We start from the raw sequence: 21,499 nt of genomic DNA on the forward strand, positions 1-21,499 counted from the left end.
TATTCTCGTACGCAAATTGATTTTTTACTGGTACGATGTACTCGCTCTGTTAGGGAGTATCGTTACTTACTCGTTTCTGAGTGATAAATTAAAGATATTGTATATATAACGTTCGATGTATAAGTTTTATAGAAGAAGAATCGGCACATTTTCAAATAAACAATATTATAGAATACTTATGTACCTAGTTTTCGTGAGAACGTTAAATTCTGGCCTCGTTAGACGCCACGATACTATGGCGCTGTTTACGGATAGTCGGCAGTATGGTATACGTGTATACTTAGTGGATTGATAGTTTGTCGGATAACCATGGACATCGCCTAGCTAGGTGTCGATTAATTCGGATACCTGTCAAATCAAGATATGCAGAGCGTGGCATGTCTGATATGCATGTAACTAGCGCGAAGCGTTACGAAATTTGACTCCTTTGTAGTCAGATTATATTCGCGTGGTTGAAGGTAATCGATGAGATACATATATACATATGAACGCCGGTTTTTGATCGGCGGCGTACAGTCAACTTTTCGAATTTAACGATATACGAGCGATTTTATAACGTTACCTAAAATTAATAACATATCAAAATTTATCGCGCCGCTTTTACGTTAAATTTAATTGCGCGCGCTTCGGCGGAAATTGAAATAAGAGCGTTAAATCCTATTGATTTACGTTAACACATTAATTTTTTTCATTGTCTTCCTTCGTGCATGCACACAGAAAAATATCATTCTACAGCCAAGGAAAACAATTGCTTATTTTATTTTATTTGTTTTAAGTAATTTTCTTCAACAAAGAATATTTTTTTTTTTAATAGTATTAAGATATACTTGACACAAGTCTGATAAAAGCTCATTATTTTTTGCTCAAAAAAAGAATTTAGTCTTCTTTCAAGAATATTATATACTTAAGTACATGCTTCTCTCTTCCGAAGACTCATAGCAAGTAAACAGAATTCTAATATTAATTAAATATTCTTGTTTGAAGTACTAGACTTGTTAAGATCCAGAACATGTTTTGAGTAAATGTGATGCTTGTGATAACTTTATGCTAGATTTGCTGATACATAAACTTATCAAATACTTTAGAACAAGTAATATTTACTTGCAGGTATAATATGTACTTTTCTGTGTGTGGGGATGTAACGCGCATTACTCTTCTAGAATAATGATATCAGAAGTCCGATTTCCGATTGACTATCATTTATATTCTAGTAGCTCTTACCGAGGTGCCATTTGAGCATACAAATTTGATTTGACTTCATTCATTTAATTAACGTTTCCGATTCGATCGGTGGAGTTCGTGGAGACGCGACGCTCTTACTCGGAAAGTTCCTCGTGCATTGCACGCCGCGTCGCGGCTCTTTTCCTACAATTTGGAAATTCTGGCGTCTCTCCCTCAAGCGGTTCATTAGTAGCGAGCTGACCTACGAAGAAACACTCTCTCCCGCTTACGTTAAAAATTATTTTTAAAGCAGACTCGCCCTTTTTAAAAATCCATGTGGTACGCGCTAATGATGAGCTCTACTCGGAGACCAGGAGTTAATGGGATAAGTGTCTTTTTAAAGCGTCGCATAAAAGCAGGCTACTGGGAATTAAATGTAGCTTGTCAATATAAAATTACATCAGGACTGTAAAAACTTCACGGTTTAATATATTGACATGATTGACATGACGAAAAATTTGAGTTTTATCGAGAGATGTATAAGATTTGATCTAAAAAATTCAACAAGTGCATCACTCACGTGCGTCGTTTTATTTCAAAATTATTATTTTATTGTACATTAATTAATACATCTTAAAAATGGAAATACATAAGTTAACTGTACCCTTTCTGTGGACTTCATTACTCCCGTTTCCATATACTCTCTTCATCTTACGATTTCTATATCCATAACAAAAAGCGCGGCTTCATTTATTAGGAAATATGTTAAGCACTTGGCCGTAAGAGTCCGTTGAATAATTGCCTCGCTAAAGTTAAATTTTATGGTTACTCTTAAAAGTGGAGATCAGATACAAAGCACACGATGGGTGATATTTTTATGAAACGTAAGTTAGGTACACGCCGGCCTCATATTTTACATCAGTTTTGTGCCAGAGAGAGCGCTTAGTACAAAGGACCCTCTACGCAATATTTTTATGCAGCATCCAAGGCAAATTAATTAAAACCAACTTTTTCGTACGCAACAGTTTCGGAGCGAGCGCACTTTATCCTTTTATTATGGCTACTATAATACTTATTGAAACATACTGGGTTGACATAATTAAAAGCTAAAAGTGACAGCGTCCGTTTTTTGGGTCAAAGGATAAAACGTAATTGATGCGAATCTTTCATTCGCCCCGATATTCCACTCGGAAATGTGCAATTGCCACAAAATTAGTGTGAATAATTACGTCATTGTAGTTCCAAGTTGCATGCCATTTATATCTGTAAATTACCGTCAGTTCGTATGCTCGGTTAATATAATATATCCCCAGTGTGTACATTTCATTACCCCTAGGGTTACGTTTGCTATCTGTTTCTTGATCCCGGTCCTTTATTAGGATAATTAATATAGACTTTCGAAATGAATCTCTTGATTAGGGACGTCACATACGATCAAAGTTATCGCCGCGATAACAGGTGCTTGATTAAATTCAGTCACTGCAACATTGTACTACGTCGTTGTAACGTTATATTGTTATTATTATGTACTACTGATATTATTGTAACTTCTATCCTCTTCCTCCTCTTCCAGGAGAATTAAAGTTAGGCATGCATTATTGCGTTTTATAAATTACACTGAGTTAACGAATTATATTATGTAAAGCAATTAATGCATATTAAGAGAAAGAAGAGCAAAGGAGAGAGAGAGAGAGCCAAATACAATTAATATACGTACCAAAAATCGTATGCATAATTACGCACGCAATACTGTAATCACAAGATAATTACACGCTGAAAATGTTTATGATTTGATAATATGTTACGGCGAGATATACCGATTTACGCACATATACCTTTTAAAAACTAAATAATTTTATTTAAACAAACAATCGTCTCTTTCAAATTACTTATTAAGGAGCCTTTTTATCTCGTGCATAAAGAATATGTTGTCTTTCTCGCGAGGTTACTATTATATCATTACACACAATCCATTACAACTTCGTTAAAATTCGTTTATACGCTCAGACATTCATGAGGGATGATGCATACGCATCACATTTGTTTTCATAGTTTCCCTTTGTGTCTATAACAGCATAAGCATTTGCAGTCACCCTCGGGCCAATGAAATCTATCTACCTCTGGCTTGTTTTTGGCCATCAAATTATCACTCTTCCATCAAAATTATTCATATAGGTCTATTACTACGTTTAGGCGTTACTTCTGGTAGTAACTTACGATAATTCACTCGTTTACGCGGAGTAAGTTACTACAAAATCCCGTTTACGCGAAGGACAATTCCGTTTACGCGAACAAATTATCGTAAGTTACTAGTAGTAGTAACTAGTAGTAGTAGAAGTAACGCTCGCGTAAACGTAGTACCTATATGAAAGATTAAGGATTTCCGTCACTTTTGTAAATTAAAAGTAGGTAATAGCCCTAATTTCGATTCTCGATATTTATCGATTGAAGCAGGAGAGGACGGGGGAATATGAACCACGGCGGTGTAATAAGAATCATTTTAGAATAAATTGACTATCGCGCGTTACAAATCCGAACCCGCGTGTGAGTAACTCTTGTGGAACACCGCTCCCTCCGCCATTCGAACATTTCATTAAGCTCGCTTTGTTCGCCACGTCGCGTTTCCGGTCGCTCCGTTACAATTTTTATCGATTATTTTGTTAAGCAAAAAGTGGTTTTATTTTCCACTAAATGAATTTATTTTTTCTTTATTATTATTGTCATATGTTTGCTTTACTGACAAAATATTTAAAATTAAAAAATCTTTTTAATAGTTTTTTCTTTCAAATCACCGACAAAAAATTAGACTAATTGGGTAATTCGAGATAAGTCCAATGATGTAATTAGAACCGGCTCTAATTACTTCAGGTATGCAAATTTTGAACATACGACTGCGTATTGTAAAAAGGTAAACAATTTTGCGACTTATGCATTCGTAAAAATTAATTATAAAATGATTTAAAAACTTAAATTTAATGATTGAACTCCTAGGTTAATGGAAGATAATAAAACCTATTGCCGGGTGCTTAGGGTAACGGGAGTTTATTTTTTTGTTGATTTTATTAAAATTTAAATATTTATGTTATACACTGTTAAAGGTTAGAGGATGTTTAAACCAATACCATGAGTTAGATTTATTTTGTTATTTTTAACTAGCATGTGCGTCAAAATTTATTAGTTTGAAACAAAATAGGATTATTTTAACTCCATTGGTTTAGTCAAATTAACATTGTTTTAGTTAAATTAACTATATATTGTGTAGGAGCAGTGGCGACCTATGGAACAGTTAAAAATTATTCAAAATTGGGTTTAATTTAACCCTATGAATTTAACAGTGTACCAAATTGAAGCGTAATGTTTTTCGAATTGATTACTAAAAGTTGAAATAAATATATTCGGTGATTATAATACTTATATTATTTTTCTTTCTTAACTGGTGTCAATTCCCCCGTTCTCCCCTACTGATAATTCTTCTATTATCTGAATTTCCCTCAATATCGTAACAATACGTTTAATTACCAAGTAACGTACAGCTCGACGTTAATTTATTGCCAATTGTATATTCGACAAAATGTGATAATCAGCGCGGTGGTGTATATATTTCAAGCAATTTATTCGCCGCAAAAATTGATTCGAGCAACATTCACGTCCATCGCGCGGGATTGCTATCGCGCACTTGCACTTAACAGCGTGCAAGTAAACCGTGAGAGATATTTAGAAAAATGTTTTCGCGCCGCGCGTTGCTGCGTTTCGGTTTACATTGCAGTTTGAGTACTTTCTCGCGCTCCGGAACGTTGTTCCAATTAATCAAATTCAACAGTTGAAAGTAATACGTGAATGGGCAGAGAAATCGAAGTAGAGTCGTGGAAACTCTATCGGGCCTCTATTCGGATCGGATATTTCTATATCTCTTTTATTCTTTTTCCCTCTACTCACAAATAAAAATGTCGTTCCACGCCTGTGCGTCGGACGAATGCTGACCGTTTTCTAAAAAGGAAATATTTTCCAAGCTGACTATTTCGTTAGTTTGTAGCGATTCTACAAAAACTTCCGACGAATATGGATGCGTCAAATTCACATTCGCTTTATTTTGTAAGCAACGCGCGTGGAAGAGCTTTATCGCTATGAAACGGCATGGCGTTCGCTTCGCCTCGAAAAAATAAATTTTTCGAACGCCCTCCCTGGACAAATGTTCAAACGCCGTTCTCTTTAGCCGAAATTTTATCCCGTTCGGTGTATTAAATCGCGTACACCGTGACATTTATACGACACGATTCCTTTTCAGCCTGTACCCCGACATGTACCTACTCGCGTGAGCACGCGCGTCGCGGTCGAATCGATTAAAGCTGACATTGATAGAAAACATTGTGAACGCTGGTGCCGCGAACGCGGAAGTGCACGTCATAGACGTAGAATGAGGCTCGGGCGGTCCGAAAACTCATTTACCTCGCTTCTTTCTTGCACCGTGATTATTTCGCGCGTCGCCGGTGTTCCTTGTTTAACACAGAGGGGGGGGGGGGAGTTAACGTAATAACTCCCGCCAGGTAACATAGAAAAAGCAATTAAGTGAAAAGCAGCGACGATGGGATTAAAGCTTTTTGAACGAATCACGCGTACCGAACGGACCGCGGAATAATGCGGGAGGAAGTAGTTCGGAACAAGGGTTCTCCTCTTTCCCTTTCTCTTTCTCTCTCTCTCTTTTTTTTTCATTACGATTCAGCAAATTGGCGCGTCGTTTCGGCCCGTACCTGCGAGAAAAGCGTTTATCTACCGGTCGCGATGGGAGTTGCAGGGATCGAGCGGACTGCGTGGCCGGGTCCGTCCTCTCGTCCGGAAATAAAACAATGCACGGCGAACGAGTGTCGAAGTGACGGCCAGACTGGCCGACGGCAACAAGAGGCCAGGCCAGTCTGGCCGCTGTGATTGTGCGTGTGTCATTTATTGTTGTCGCGACACAATAATTCTATTCCGCCGGAGCGCCCCGATTAATCATCGGTGGTGGGCCGCGCGATCACTCAGCGCGGCCCACTGTTTCGAATCTATTTCCGCTATTCAGTCCTCTAGAAGTGACGGAGCGGCGCGGCGATGGCGACGCGACGATCTCGCCGCTCGACACGCCGCTTCACGACTGAATAGAATCGAATCAAGGCGTTTGATTAATTTTGTGTATTGTATCCTCTCTTCGGACTCTGCGTGGGTGTCTCGACAAACACGAGTCTTATAATGGACGATAAATTGAGATTGCGCGCGTGACAGATCATATAAAATATTCCGCTATTGTGTCGCCGTTGGAGAGCGATTTTTAAAGGGAATAGTCAAAGATCTGATTAAAGCGGAGCCGCGAAGATACTGTACGCGTTCTAATTATTGCGTTATCGGCCGCTATTAACAGGATATTTGCCGATCTGTAATTACCATTTCTGAGCGATTCCGGGGGATGATATGGTCCGCAATCTCAATTTCATTCTCACCGGTCTGCTCCTGATGGTATACTACATGTGTCTGCGAGTACTCGACCGAGCCCGGGCTAGCTGGCTCTCCTTGCTGAATTCAATTTCCCCGAGTCCACAGTGGCGGATCGCAGGTGCGTCGAGTTGCTTCGATCGGCAGAGATTGCATGTTAGCGGGCGGAAAGAAAGTTACCGTAGTTTCTGCCCCTTGATCGAGAGTATCGAGACGACGTATCGCGAGTATCGCAGATTTGATTTTCACATCGGTTCTAGTTAATATTTAGAAACACGTACACTTTTTCAAGTTTCGTTATTTCCACGTAATATTTATACAACATTTCTGAAGCGTCCGATAAGTTGCGTCTATAAATCACGAAATGTAAAAATGTACAGAAAATAAGTGAATCGATGCATGTACACTGCATATCTGTAAAAAAATACCTTAGGAGGTCTGGTGTTTGTTATTTTATTTTAGTTCGCGGCAAAGTTGTGCGATATTCTTAACCGAAAAGGATTTTGCAGTTTTTCGATGCACGGCAGAGCGGAATGATGAATATGTCGCGGTATTACGAAGGCGGGACTAAAACTGCCCGGCAGTCTCGCTTCAGTTCCGAGCTAAACATAGATGATCGAAGACGTATCGATCGGACCAATTGTGTCGACGACCGCGGGAGTAATCGCGATGGAGTCAATAATCCATGATCCGCTCAACTTGGGAACAGCTCTATTCCGACGTGTAATTGGGATCAGTGCTTATCTGTTGGCGCACACCGTGTTCCAGTCTCGATCTCCTCGCCCGCGTTTCGCCGCCTCCTCGCGCACCCCTTACCTTCTTCCGATACCTGCACCTTCTTCACGCACAGAACGTGTGTGTACCGTGGCAATATTTGCACCGAGGATTAAATCATCGCGGACAAATTCGCTATATGATCTAACCTGATTGATTTCCATTATTTAGCACGTTATCAAAAGCCGAGATCAGTTAATTTGTTTTTTTTTTTCCCTATCTGGAATACACACATACGTCGGTCTCGCGTTGCGAGCCGTGTGCGGATGTATCGCGCATCGCGCATGAGTTGTCTTGTCCGTGATACGTGACGTAAATAGCTTTGTTTAAATAATCTCTGCCGTCGCGAAAAGGATGGCACCGGTAACGGCGCGGCGAGAGACGCGGGCAGGCGGGCACGTTGCAGACAGGACGAGCGCGGTGTTCCCGGCAACGACGGAGTGCCGGCGCGGTAATGATATTCCAGAACTTCCAGCGTAGACGCGGCGCGCTGTCGAGGAACGTGAACATTTCGGGATGGATACGGAGACATATTTCAGCGTACACGTGCCAGCGTTGGCTGCTCGCTGCGCGTGTGTGATGTGTCGCGCGAAACCAAACTGTTTCGCGTCAGTAAATTTTCGGCAGCATATATACCGCCGATACAGCGAAATGCCGGAAATGAGTTGCTCAGACTACGGTGCGGTGTCACGCGTCATCTGGCTAGATTTTCGGAGGGAATCTCTCCGATATATTAGAAATTTCATGTTCTTTTGAGTCTTATCGGATCATCGTTCTTATCGATTCGTCTCGCTGAGCCGCACGGAACTCAATATTTCGCATTCCGTGTCAGAGCCATGCGTGTACCGCCGTTTCGTTTGGCGAATAATTTAATAAATTGCCAATTTAAGTTTAATCACGCGCTCTTTGATAATATTTAAGTATAATTTATTATGCTCCTTGACATCGCGCTAATCGTAATTAATCGTATTACATAATAGAAAATTTAGTATCGCTGATCCTTTCGGACGAGCTACACAGGATTCCGTGTCGCGTTTCCACGTGCCGGAGGCCAGCGTGTTTCCATTTCGTTTGGCAATTAATTTAATTAAGTGTTAACTTGAGCTTTTAATCATACGAAATTTATTACGTTTTTTGGATGTGTCGCGCCCCAGTATAGGTAGATAGTTTGCGTTAGCGGTAAATTTGATCGTTGTTGAACGCGATGATCTTGCGCTATCCTTCCGATGCGCTTTAATGGCGTTCGAGCGTGGTCAGACGATATAACGAAATGTTGTTAATGGGTCACTTAGCATTTACCCGTCGCCCTGTTTCAGAGGGACCGAGCTTCAGCGCGCCAATAACAAACGTGACAGTCCCAGTGGGAAGAGAAGCTATCCTCTCCTGCGTCGTGGCGAACCTTTCTACGTACAAGGTAAGCTGCCAAGCACACGACACACCTAGCTTTTAATCTTGCCTTGCGTCTCAATTACGCTACGCTTTACATGGAAGAGAGAAAGAGAGTCCATGCAAACGATACCGAAAATCCTCTTATCCCGGATACGTCGCGCAAATAACTTTGATACGAAAAGTATTTATGTGCGAACGCGAATGCAGTTCATCGGCAAACAAAGAACCTCGCCTATTTTATTAATGGATGTTGACCCATGAACGCACACACTTGACTTCTACATGGATTTGTAGAGGAGGTTGACAAAAATAATAATAGTCTCAAGTCTCAAAAACGTGAAGAAAGATACTTTCTAGGGTATGAATTTCGCATATTACCATATTATAGTAATATTAGCTAATTGGCACTAAAAATGTTACATTAATTAACTTGAATATTATAATATCACTAATTTTATAGAAAATAATATTTTTACTCATAATTGAACCGGTCATAACTTCTTCCGCCCATTGTCCCAGAAATAAAACTTATATTTGTCTAATGATGTACACAACAATACCTACAAAATAGCATATGATTCAATATTGTGCGTCAATGGTCCATTTTGGGCGAGGTTCTTTTAAAAAAAAGAGGACCTTTGACAATTAAATCAGAGCGCCAGAGAACGATTTGCGGTCGGGGATGAAATGAAAACGGGCAGTATTCTAATGCAATGTGGAGCCCCGCGGAGTTGGTCGGGATAAAAAATGGAAAATCGTTATGGACTGATAAACAAAGTTTAATTTAGCTGCCAGTTACAACGGGGCATAGCCCGCAGACTTCATTGCCGCGAACGTATTCCTCGGCACGCTGCAGAAACGTGGACGTGCACGAATGGATTCCGCGGTGTGACAAACATCGTTCACTGCAAGTCCGCAAAGTCTGACGAATTAAAGTTCATTCATCATGCTGGGAAAAATTTATCCGTGTCACACATCGCTACGTATCTTTCGTTGCATTGTGCGATGCGGCTTTATAAATAGAGAAAACTGCGCGATGCTAAACTGATTGATTGATGCATAAACTTTTGTGGAGCATCAAACAGATCCTTCCCACAATTATATATATAATATTTACTTTATTATAAATTAAATCTTTTTAATTTCCTGCAAAATGCGCGAATGTTTGGTGCAGCAAATAATAACGTCGACTGCTGCGAAGAAAATATTTTGTGTATTTCGGAATATCGTTGAAGTATTTAATCTGTATATATATTATATATATATATATATATATATTCTTCGCGTGCCGCTTTCGTTAGTTTCTGAAAGTATATTGCCAGAATTCCATTCTTACTTCGAACTTTGGGGGGGGGGGGGACGTCAAATAATGCGAGTTTCACCATTACGCGAAAAACATTCACCGAATTCCTGCGATGTTCACATTCTCAAGGCGCTGCGAATTCCCGCCGGTGGATCACATATTTCGCGATCCAGCGGCGCAGTTTTGGAAAACCTCTGCTTCCAGCAGCGCGGCCAGAGTATTGCGTTTTGCAAGGTGATACGCGGACATGATATTAAACGTGCAGGGTAAAATGCACGCTATGTATGATACGATGCCATACGATATTACATAGGTATTCGGCCGTTGTTGATCTCGCGCGGTGGGGTGCTCCAATCGCGTGATCTGTCCGTAAATCCCACGAATTTTAATCTTTATTCTTGAATACACGTTCTCTCAAAAACGGGTCTTGAAATTAATATTTTATATTCTTTAAACGACGAGAGAAAGATATAGTAGAAGCGGGAACGCCGGGGATCAAAGGTATTTAAATATTCGCTTTAGAGCAAAAATATTTGCACAGAACGATTTGTTTGACAGACTTAGAACAGACTTAGCTTAAGTATGTCAGATTAAGTAAGGATATTGTGCAATTACGGTTCACAGAGGACGAAAAGCGTCCATATCGTGCTCGCGCGCTTCCTCCGTAGCTTTACCCAACACCATAACGCCCGGAATAGCGTTTTAATCTCAAAATATATTATTCGGAAATTAAAGGGGCTCGACGAGACAAACCGCCGCTGTGCGGTAAGGAGCTAGCTTTAAGATCGTCAAGAGGGAGACTCACCGTAATTATGCGCGCTGCAATTAGCGGAAGCGGGTATTAGATTTTATTTGTTATAAAATTCAAAGGAGAGATTTTAAACAAGTATAATACGTAATGTGTTACATAAGAGGATATATTATAAGTGATGCCATACATGACTTTATCTCCTGAATTTTACAACACGTCGTTTTAAATGCTAACGCGGCACGATATTCTCCACCTTATTTTTGTCAGTTATTTTTAAATACGTGGAAAAATATCAACGAGTCGCAGAACACACGGTAGTCTTCCGTGCTCGTTGCGCGTTTAAAGCCGAAGTAACTGTCGCGCCAGAGCAGCGACACAATTAAAACGTCCCCGCGCGTTACAGCGGCGGCGCTTTCCGAGTTTAATCGTCAAACTCCCGCGAGCCTGCCTGTATAACTTACGTTACCGAGTGACTCTATATTCTCGGACTACAATTCGACAACGCGGCGGTGCGTCTTAAACGGGCACAGCCTGGTGAAGATTTGCGACGCCTTAAACGACACTAAGCGGCGAAAGTTTACCGCACGGAGGCCGGGCTCCGCCTTCTCGTTCCATCATGCGTCGCCGAGAGCAAAACAGAATCGGCCGTTATTCTCTTTCTTTCCCTGCAGGCGTTCGAAACGAGAGGCGTATCTCATTCAGACGAAAGAATTTATTTAGAAAAATGTGACGCGGTACGGAATTCGCGCCTGCGATTTTGTCTCACGAGAGAGCTGTGTCTATCCGGTGAATAATCTTGCGTCGAAGTGAAGAAATTGCTGACCAAGATCCTAATGATCATAAGAACGATGACAAGTTTCGATTGTACGGCGCAAAATAAGATTAATAAAATTCTGATTTGATTTCTGGCGCAGAGTGACGCTGCTGTTACAAATCTTATAGCGCTCAGCTTAGCTGATGTATTGCCGGAAAGTCGAAGGGGGGGGGGGGCACCTGCCTCCGACCGTGACGTAAGAATAATTTATTTTAATAATGTCAAGACACAAGCGCCACGTCACGTAATACCCTAATGTAATTTTGCGTCACGTATTACGTTGGCCGGCTAAATTTCGTCGCAAACAAGTTCGCTCGCGCACGGCCGGCGCGGGGAGGCTTGCCCGCATCACGAGGCAGTTATGAGTAAGTGGCCGGAGCAGAAGGGGGCGAGCATGGGAGGTCGAGCCCTGGTGTGTGATGTAGGGTCCTCTCTCCGCGTGTTGGTACATGTGAATGTTAATCAGAATGGGATTTACATATGAGGCTCGTATTACCTGGTAGTCGGGCAGATGCACCGGGAGGAGAAGATAACGGCCTCCAGAGAGAATGGAGAAACAGAGAGAGACAGAGGGAGCGAGAGAGAGAGAGAGAGAGGGGGGGGAGGGGTGAGGTTCAGGAGGTGAACGGATACGTTGGTGTGCGCGGGCCGCAAGAGTCACACACAGCCTATCTGTAATAACGTGCCACGTAAGACATAATTATATATCACGTCGGGATTATTGCCGCATTTACACTCCGCTGCGCCAACAATAAGGATTCGACAATGTTCGCCCCGGTATTATACGTAACTGAGGAGGATGCGCGCGCGATATATCTTATCATTTTGCGCGACTCGATTGTGCGCGGCGGCCGGGGGAGGGGGGAGGAAGGACAGGGGTGGCGCAAGTTATCTCAGCTGTTTTGCGCGAAGCGCCGGCGGAGATAATAATTATATTGCCGCGGTCGCGTAAAACGTGTTACGATTATTATCGCCGCTTATACGTGTTAAGCGTGTCGACGTCGGCACTTGCACGTCAGCTAAAACGCGCGATGTCATTGCGCGATGAAAAATTGTCTTCTGATTACGCTTTAATCGAACTTGTGAATTATTGATTGGAGTTTCATGCAAATTCGGAGACCCATAATGGTACCCATCAAGCGGTTAATCACATTTTGTACGATCGATACTTGCCGACTATTATTCGCCGGCTCTCTCTCTCTCTCTCTCTCTCTCTCGCTATACCATCTCGCCGGCCGCGACGACTAATTTCGTTCCGAACGGTATGGAAAGTGCACAATGAAAAAAATGGGCGCAATTATGCCGGTCGATATAATGATTACGTTATGCGGCTTATGATTGGCGACGCGGGGGGATTGATATCTATGCCACCTGATACCATTTGCCTCGGCTATCGGGTATTGTGTGTTTGTATGCCATCTACGCTCCGCGGCATCACTAATGTGTTGCGAAATTGATCCAGCTGGTATAGTATAGTATTTACTCAGATGGCGTACAAGTTTCCGTTTACATCCGCAATTAGCGGAACCGAAGTTTTTTTCCGATCCGCGGAATCTCCTCCGTACGTATAAATTGCCGTCGTAAATTTTATCGAAGATCTCGGTAATCGCCCCGAAAGACGGGGCGCTCGCATTCATCGTGGAAGAGAGAATTTCTAGCTACCAAGACACACAATAGATAGTCACGGCTGCCCAACGTTATTACCATTGTCTGCATATTGTCACGCTCCCCAGTCTCATTCGCTTAAGCTCGCTCACCAGTCTCGGGCACATGCCCGCCCGCACCCTCTCACAATCGCTACGGACGCAGTTCAACCCTTACAGTCCGGGGGAGTGAGGGAGACTTTAAAGTACTGTATCTGACGTCTGGCCGTACGGTCGCGTGACATAACTTATGGAGCTTTCAGCGCGTCTCGCGTTGCAACGGACATAGATTTCCCCCTTCCGCCGGCTAGGAAACGTCCTCGTAAATTATTCCGCATTAATTGATTTCCCTTAACATTAACAGATCGATAGCCTTTTCTATTACCGTCGCGAGAGATACCACAATGTGAAACGGAATCTTTATAATCTTGTTTGGGGGCGGAAATCGCGTTCTCTTCCCGGCGCCTTGTTGGAAAAACGGAGAACGGCCACCCGCGTCGTATCGAGATAAACGGAACGACTTAACTTCGTGTTTTCGAGGAAGGCCTTTTCGGGAAGCCGTGGGAAATGAAACATTTTTCGTTTGATCGAGCGCGCGCCGAGCACGATCTCCCACGTGGCCACTCACCCGCAGATTACATTTCGTGCGCTCGTTTCTCGCGATCGTATATAGCCGAAGATGCAGGGCGGGATCCAGGGCGTCTTTCGATAGTCGTGAACATTTTCATGGCCCTCTTAAAATCGGACGGAGTTTACTCGGGCGAGTTACTTTTGCCGCCCCGTCGCATCGGATTAGGTGGGTTTATGTGCGGAACACATCGGTCGTGCCGTGCCGGAATCTAGCGATCGAGCGGAGACCGCCGCCGCCGCCGTCCAGGAAAATTACGGCTGAGAAACAAGTGCGCTGAAGTATTCATCACGCGTAATGGAAGGGCGCCAGTAATTCAACCACTTGCTGGTGGACGGGTGTGTGTGGGTGAGCGCACGTGTAAATCTGTGTGAAATATTGACTCCTCTTGGCCGATTCGCGTGCCCGAACTTTATTACGATGAGAATTAACGGAGCTGTTACGGATTTTTTTTCCATCACAAATCACTGTCTGACGAAATGCGCGTAATTCATTGGCTCTGATGGATGACAGGGTCAGCGTACGTGAGGTACAATCATATGTTCCACCGTGTGGAGCTTGCTTTAATGGCTCCCGTCCTAATTGTCTCTCATGTTTCCTCAGAAAACGTGGAAGATGCGCAGCTTTAACTTCCCTAAACGTACGTTCACTGATGCAGCTATTTTAAATCGGCCTTTTCTTAGCCTGATCAATTTCGTGAGATATTAAAGACGGAGATAGAGAAATCGGATACAATAATTTTATTCCGACTTAAACTTACCGATGAAAAGTAGGTCGACGGAAATATTACTCTCAATCTATCATCTTTCTCGTAATACGTATGCATGTCCGATACATGACTGTGCTTTCGCATGCACGACTCAATACAGTCATTCGTCTTCATTCTTTTCGCTTTGCGGAAGTATCAAAGCTCGTTTGAATTTAAATACGTGTGCGTAATTATTAGAATTAATAATAGGATTTCGCAATATTTACTATATTATACACAGTACTATAAAATGCGGTATTAAATCATTTATATATATAAGAATTATAAAATAATTCTTTTACAAAAAGTTACATATAATGTATTATATCGTATTGATATTATAATAATAAAAATTTTTTATTTGCGTGTTAAATAGACTTCGTTTTTTTAATGTAAAAATACAAATCGGACTAGAGTAAACGTTTTACTCTACATCGTATATTTTTTTTCATCCGCCAGGATGTAATTAGTCGAATTGACGTGTAGCCGGAAAAAATAAAATACTATTTCACGTATACATGCGATCGTTATTTCAATAGTATCGTTTCGGTGCGACCGTTATTGTTACGTTTGTTATACAGCGAGTTGATAAAATAATCACTGAAAATCCGCACTTACAGCGACATACTTGATTGTCGGCTTGATTCAATTGTTTTTTCGCTCTCCACGGTAGGGTAGGAAGGGGTGAGATTATAAAAATAATCCAGCGGAAGCATGCCGATGCTCGCACGTACACGTAGTAATTTAACGTTTATATATCCCTCTCCATTATCTCGTGATGAATACACGAAAATTCTCCCGTATAAATACGATACAAAATACGATACGCACTGAATTAAAATTAAAACGAATCGCGCGATATCGATCGTGTTACCTTTTACCCCGTTCGAATTCCACTTGACACGCACACGTTGTTGTTGTTGTCGGAAAGAATTAATTTCTCTCGTACAAATCCGATGAAGACCGAGAGAAAGTAACGGCCGACCTGAAGCGTTAATACGGCAACTCTCTTCTCCTAGCGATCTGACCTTAATCGTTAAGGTTAATTGTTTTTGGCACGAGACCGGAGATAAAAATCGACCGCCTCTTAGGTAACTCCAGCCAACTTCCGCTTTATTGTTATCGTCCCGATCTGTTCGACGGATGTTGGCGGAGTCGGGCCAACATCGCCGCTTGAGTTTCATTGCGCCAAGATCGTGTAATACGAGAACGCACCGTTCTCTGAAAATTCGAGCTAAAAGCATATCGCAGCGTATTTGCAAATCGCGTACTTATATTAGTTCGATTTTCATGCCCGCGGAGCCTATAATTAGAGCGCGTCTTGCGCGACGGGGGTGATTTACTGGGCGATCGATTTTATCTTGATCAGCGGCTTGAGACAAGATATACGATCGGTACCGGGAGCGCTATACAAATAATTATAGCCAATATACGGACGATCAACGGTGTCTAATATTTGCGATAGATTTAGCTCGCTGGCTACCGGCTAAACATCGAAACGCCAGGAACGATTGTCAATTGCTCTCACGTCACCGATATTTGCCCGTGAATAATTAATGGGATTCTCTTTCGAGCTGGACGCGCGTGCACGGATTTAGATATTTCAAGATAATATGACTTGACAAATTACCTTGGGCTTCGTTTGTTCGATTCTTCTTTTCCCTCCGTTAGCAACCCTTTTTTCCCTCCAGAGCAACCTGAAGCACGTTTGTCAATTCTTTTTTCACGTCATGTATCAATTTCGAAATTTTATATAAAGATAGTGGCATGCAAGGAGAAAACGTCAAAATTTTTAAGTGCAGATTTAAATTCTTACTCGTATATTTAAATACTCCTAAAATACTCACCTTTTTTTGTCTAAACCAGTATTTTTGCGTAGGATAAAGAATGTTTTATCTCCTCACCGTTAGCTTAAAGCCGGAGTAGATAACTGTCTGACACCGTGCTGCACATAGTTATCTCGAGATAAACGTTAAAGCGCGTTACTGAAGAGCGGGGAATTTCTAACACTTTCCGTGATACTCTCAAGAAGATGTTACACGCGTACGGAAGCACTTCGGCCGGCCATTTTGCTAGTTTCCTTCATGGTTGCCTCAAATTAAACTGAAAGCACGGAGCTTCAGTGTGATGCTTACGAGTGGTCGAAGTGCAATTTAAGCTCGAAGAAACTTAAGCTTTAAGCAATGGGCAACGCAACTGGTAAGAGTCTTACGCTCTTCGCGAGCGACGCGAGCTTCTATAAGCATGCAGTAAAGAAAGGTAGATCGGCTTATGGTAGCTACCACGAACATTAAGAACTAATTCGACACACGCTGATAATGCATCCGTGAAATATTCCGCGAATGTGATTGAACTTTAAATACACATATTAAGTCGTACAAATGCGAGAAATGGAATAACCACGACATGAGCATCGTATTTTTCTACGACATAACGCTATTAATGGTAATTACAAAATCACTCGGGAAATAATAATGTTATTATATTAATGACAGAATCTTTTTCGTATCGCGAACGCTTTTTGGAAAACATTCATAATACGCTTATATAAGTATATAATATATAAGCTTGTGTATTTGCAGGCAAAAAAAATAGTAATCGCGATGCAATTACGCGTAATGGCCTCAATCCCATTCTATCTGTTCATTCCGCATAATGAAGTCGCCCGTGATGAAAATCGTTTCCTTCCTATGGGAGCATTTAAGCATCCACGGAGGGAAATATCGCTATATATTAAGAAGGAAATGAAAGGAGACCTAGATTGAATCATCCGTTCCTTAGACCGATCGGATGCTGCGATGCAGGGTGAATTATGGGCGGGAGATACCCGCTTAAATGGTTATTAGAGCGTAAGATAAACCGTGTCTGGATTTACATACAGAATTTGCATTTAGAATTTGCAATTAGTAAAAAAAACGGTCGTTTCATTAATAATAAAATAAAGGGGAACGCGTAAAAGTCCGGGAAGTGAAAGTCGATGGAGGGAAAAAACGCGGAAATTATCATAGCAAAATACTAGCTTTAGAAGACTGCGCGAACTGTCGAGGTCCCGCGAAACCTATAAGCCCCTTTGTGGTAACTCGTTGAATCCATTATCACGGCCGGTAGGACACGAACGATACCGCGCCACACGGCGTGGCATGGCACATACGTTTTCTTATATTACGCGGTATATATTTCTCTGCGGTGGTTACATGCGCAATATTTGCTTCGGGCGATAGCACAGTCGGTTATTATTTAACAGGCTGGCGCAATGTATCGCGCATTTTGACACCCTGCCCGGCTCGTTTTTGTGAAATACGGCTGTAAGATCCGCGTGGCGCCGTTTTTCGCGTGACCGTGCGTTTTTTTCCCTCTCTCTCCCCGTAGCGCTTCAGCGACAATATTCGGCGCCGCGCGCCGTTTCACGCGATTATACACTTTAACCCCTTCGTTGGCATTGACGCAAAAGTGCGTCAAATTTTTCCGTGCCCTGTGTGGCATTGACGCAAAAGTGCGTCAACCTTTTTTTTCCTATAACTTGCTCCGATTTGGCATCCAAGTCTTACACGGGGGTTTTTGGGGTCGCTGATTACGAATCTGAATTCAAAATTTGCAAACTCAAAATGGCGGATCCAAAATGGCGGATGAAAATGCAAAAAATTACTTGATTGGGATGAAATTTGCCATTTTGAATTTTCGAATTTTAAGTTCAGATTCGTAATCAAGGGTCCTAAAAAACCCCAGGGTACAAATTTTCAGAATAAAAAATTTTCCTGCCATTTTGGGCACTTTTTGTCGAATTCTCTCTGCCAATGAAGGGGTTAATGCGGAGTTCGCTCCGCAATATTTATCGCGTTACGTTATAAAACACGTCGATAACGTGCGCTTGACGAAAAATCACGCTTGGGCTGGGCTCTGCGCTGATGTGCGCGACACAAATCGCATCGTTCACATTAGCGTTTTTTAGTAATTAACCATTCTTTAAAAATAATTACCATCTTAAACTTCTTCTTGCTCGAGATACTCGCGAAATATTCGGAGCACCTCGCCGAGGCGGGAGAATTTAATTATCTGATAGTCAACCGATCTATCTCTCTGTCCTTCGAGGAAATATATGTGCTCCTACAGCTCTCTGTGCGGCTGAATTCGGACCGGAAGCACCGCCCGCGCCGCCGTACTCTTCTGGACGTGGAAATAGGAAAAATTTTTATTTCGCCTTTTCGTTTCACCAGATAGATTATCTATACGTAATTGACTGTCGAGAAATATTACATTATCGAGCGCTGAATGCTCTCGGTATATATAATAACGGTGACATTATTATAAATTAAACGTAGCGAGCTGTTATACATTTATTTAACATCTGGTTTGATAAAACATAAAGATTTACGAGTGCGTATATATTCCGAGCGCTTTAAAAAAATAATCACATATTTTTTTAAATAAAATACCTACGGTTGCGCGGAGATAGCTAAAGGGAATTTGTTCTTCTTATTTATTGGTCGGAAATCGACGCTTTGCATCGACTTTTCAACGCAAAAATATTTGCCATTTCCATTTCATTCTGTATAAAGAGATTCGTTTGGTAACCGATCACTCCTCTGAAAAATATTGCATCCTGATCAACGGGGTTAGATATAACTCGGTGTGACTCATACAGATCGCCTGTCCCGTATGGAATTGGAAAGAGAATTGCTGAAGTAATTCCCCCAGTTCTCTCTTTCACTAAGAACGTGTATCCGCAAAGTTTTCAATTATGATTATCGTAATTATTATTTAAATATTGTACAACCGTATAATTAATTTCTTCAACTGTGATTTATTTGTAATTTTTATCATTGGTTTCTCTATTTAGAAAATTTTGTAATTTTCGCAAAACAATTATACGGAACGGTTACAGGATAAAACAAGCGCTACCCCTGGATTTAATTCAGTCTTTATTGAATGAAATGTTAAGCACGGCAACGAGACTAATTTCCGCCGCTGTAAATGTCAGAGGTGAATGTAAAGTGGCCTCTGTCTTACAGGCATTTAGTCCGATGACAACGGGGTCTCGAGGAGCATAAATAATTACGGCGGGGATCTCACGCTTCGCATTTTATTCCCAAGGCTATATCGGACCATCACCTTCAAGTGCATCGCTAGCTTAACATCGGATTTCCGTTTAATCTACACAGAAGCCGAGACTTATTTCTCAAACGCATATCTAATGCGAGCGTAACGGCAAGTCAAACGATTAAGTTTCACTGCCGTTAATGCCGTGTACGCTAGTCGCAAGGCCGTTTGCCGTTACTGACGCGCCTAATTGAATTCGTCCGCCGCTCTATACGCGAATAAACAATTAATGAGCCGCGGCAGTGTGTGCGCGCTATACCATATATTGTCGGTAGCGCATCCGTCTGCCTGCAGCTCGCGTGTCTTCCGATTAGCGAAACGATGCCGGATGTATAAATTCCCAGTTGCAGGTGCTATAATAATGATATTTACGACACAGCGAACGTGAGAATATGAAGCGCTTGACGCGCTGCCATATAGCGCGTTTCACATGCAGATTATTGTGCCGAGGAACATTATGCGCGAATTAAACTTGCACGAGTAGAGCTCGCGCGAGGTCGATATCTAATAATCTCCTGCCATTTCGAAAGAGGCGTCTTTCAAAATTTACGAGAAGGGAGGGGAGAGAGAGAGAGAGAGAGAGAGAGAGAGAGAGAGAGAGAGAGAGAGAGAGAGAGAGAGAGAGAGAGAGAGAGAGAGAGAGAGAGAGAGAGAGAGAGAGAGAGAGAGAGAGACGTGAGGCATGGGGGCACGGATCATATGGAATCCGTGAGCACCCCACATATCAGTATGTACAGGCTAGATCGAGGAGAACGGCGGCGGATTACCAAATCGATATACTAAACGGGTTTAACGGGGCAGGAATAATTAGGATGTTGGCACCGAGCCTGACAGCCAAGCTCCAAGCTCGCAGAACAGATTCGAACTGAGGAAGGGTCAGTGCTCGTGCTCTACCTATTACACGCGTTGCCACCCGTGCCTCCGGCTACGCCGTGCGTCCGTACTAAATATCGAACAACGCGCTTAAAGTGCTCACCGTGGCTGAAGAGTCTTCGTGCATCCCGTCACGCGTGTGATTAGAATTACTGGTGAAAGGGGTTTTGTCCTGTCCTGTCAGTCCTGCCGAATATGACGACGAGGATGCCCTATTGATATGAAACGTTAGATCCGCATTATACCTCGGCGAATAATAGATATTTAGAAAAGTCGCTATAGTATTATTACACATATGCTCGCGTCACTCGCTTCTCCTGCATCTCCCTTTTATCAGTTTTGTTTAACGAAACATCGGTGCTGTTACTATACGCAATGAAAAAAATTGCCAATATTTAGAGATACATCTAGTACACAGCTGTTTTGTTTTTTCCCTTCTATTTTTTTTCCTAAGCAAGATAGGGCTGCCTTTTGCCATTACAGGATTGGTAGAGCGGTCAACTGTTTCCATATTGACATTGTCGAAATATAAATAAAATACCAAACGGGATTTATATCCATTTGAGAAATTGCAAATATCTATATTTTCGGTTTTTTTATATTAGCAATGGAGTATCCGTCAACGGACGGACGAAGTGCAGTTCGCGATGCGTTGAAGGTATAAAGTGTGTCAACGAAGCATCAGCATCAATCGCTGGCAGAGATGGACGGTCGTAAAAATGTAGCATTATAAAATATCTGGATTTATGATTACCGCCGGGACGTGTGCGAACGCACGTTTCGTTCGTAGAAATTTCAATAAAAAAAAAAAGGATTATAAATACTCGGGTAACACAACAATTCATACCAATTTCA

At 42.0% G+C, this 21,499-nt stretch overlaps 1 protein-coding gene across 2 annotated transcripts in view; it reads left to right on the top strand.

The window, feature by feature from the left end:
• Positions 1-21,499, top strand: part of LOC139818626 (neurotrimin) — a 145,943-nt gene that overhangs the window by 87,170 nt on the left and 37,274 nt on the right. For both annotated transcript variants that reach the window (XM_071787422.1, XM_071787421.1), the window contains exon 2: positions 8,715-8,812. In XM_071787422.1, the coding sequence (XP_071643523.1) occupies positions 8,715-8,812 (98 nt within the window). The remainder of the gene's footprint in view (positions 1-8,714; positions 8,813-21,499) is intronic.

Source organism: Temnothorax longispinosus, chromosome 9 (assembly GCF_030848805.1).
Source record: "Temnothorax longispinosus isolate EJ_2023e chromosome 9, Tlon_JGU_v1, whole genome shotgun sequence".
Classification (NCBI taxonomy): domain Eukaryota; kingdom Metazoa; phylum Arthropoda; class Insecta; order Hymenoptera; family Formicidae; genus Temnothorax; species Temnothorax longispinosus.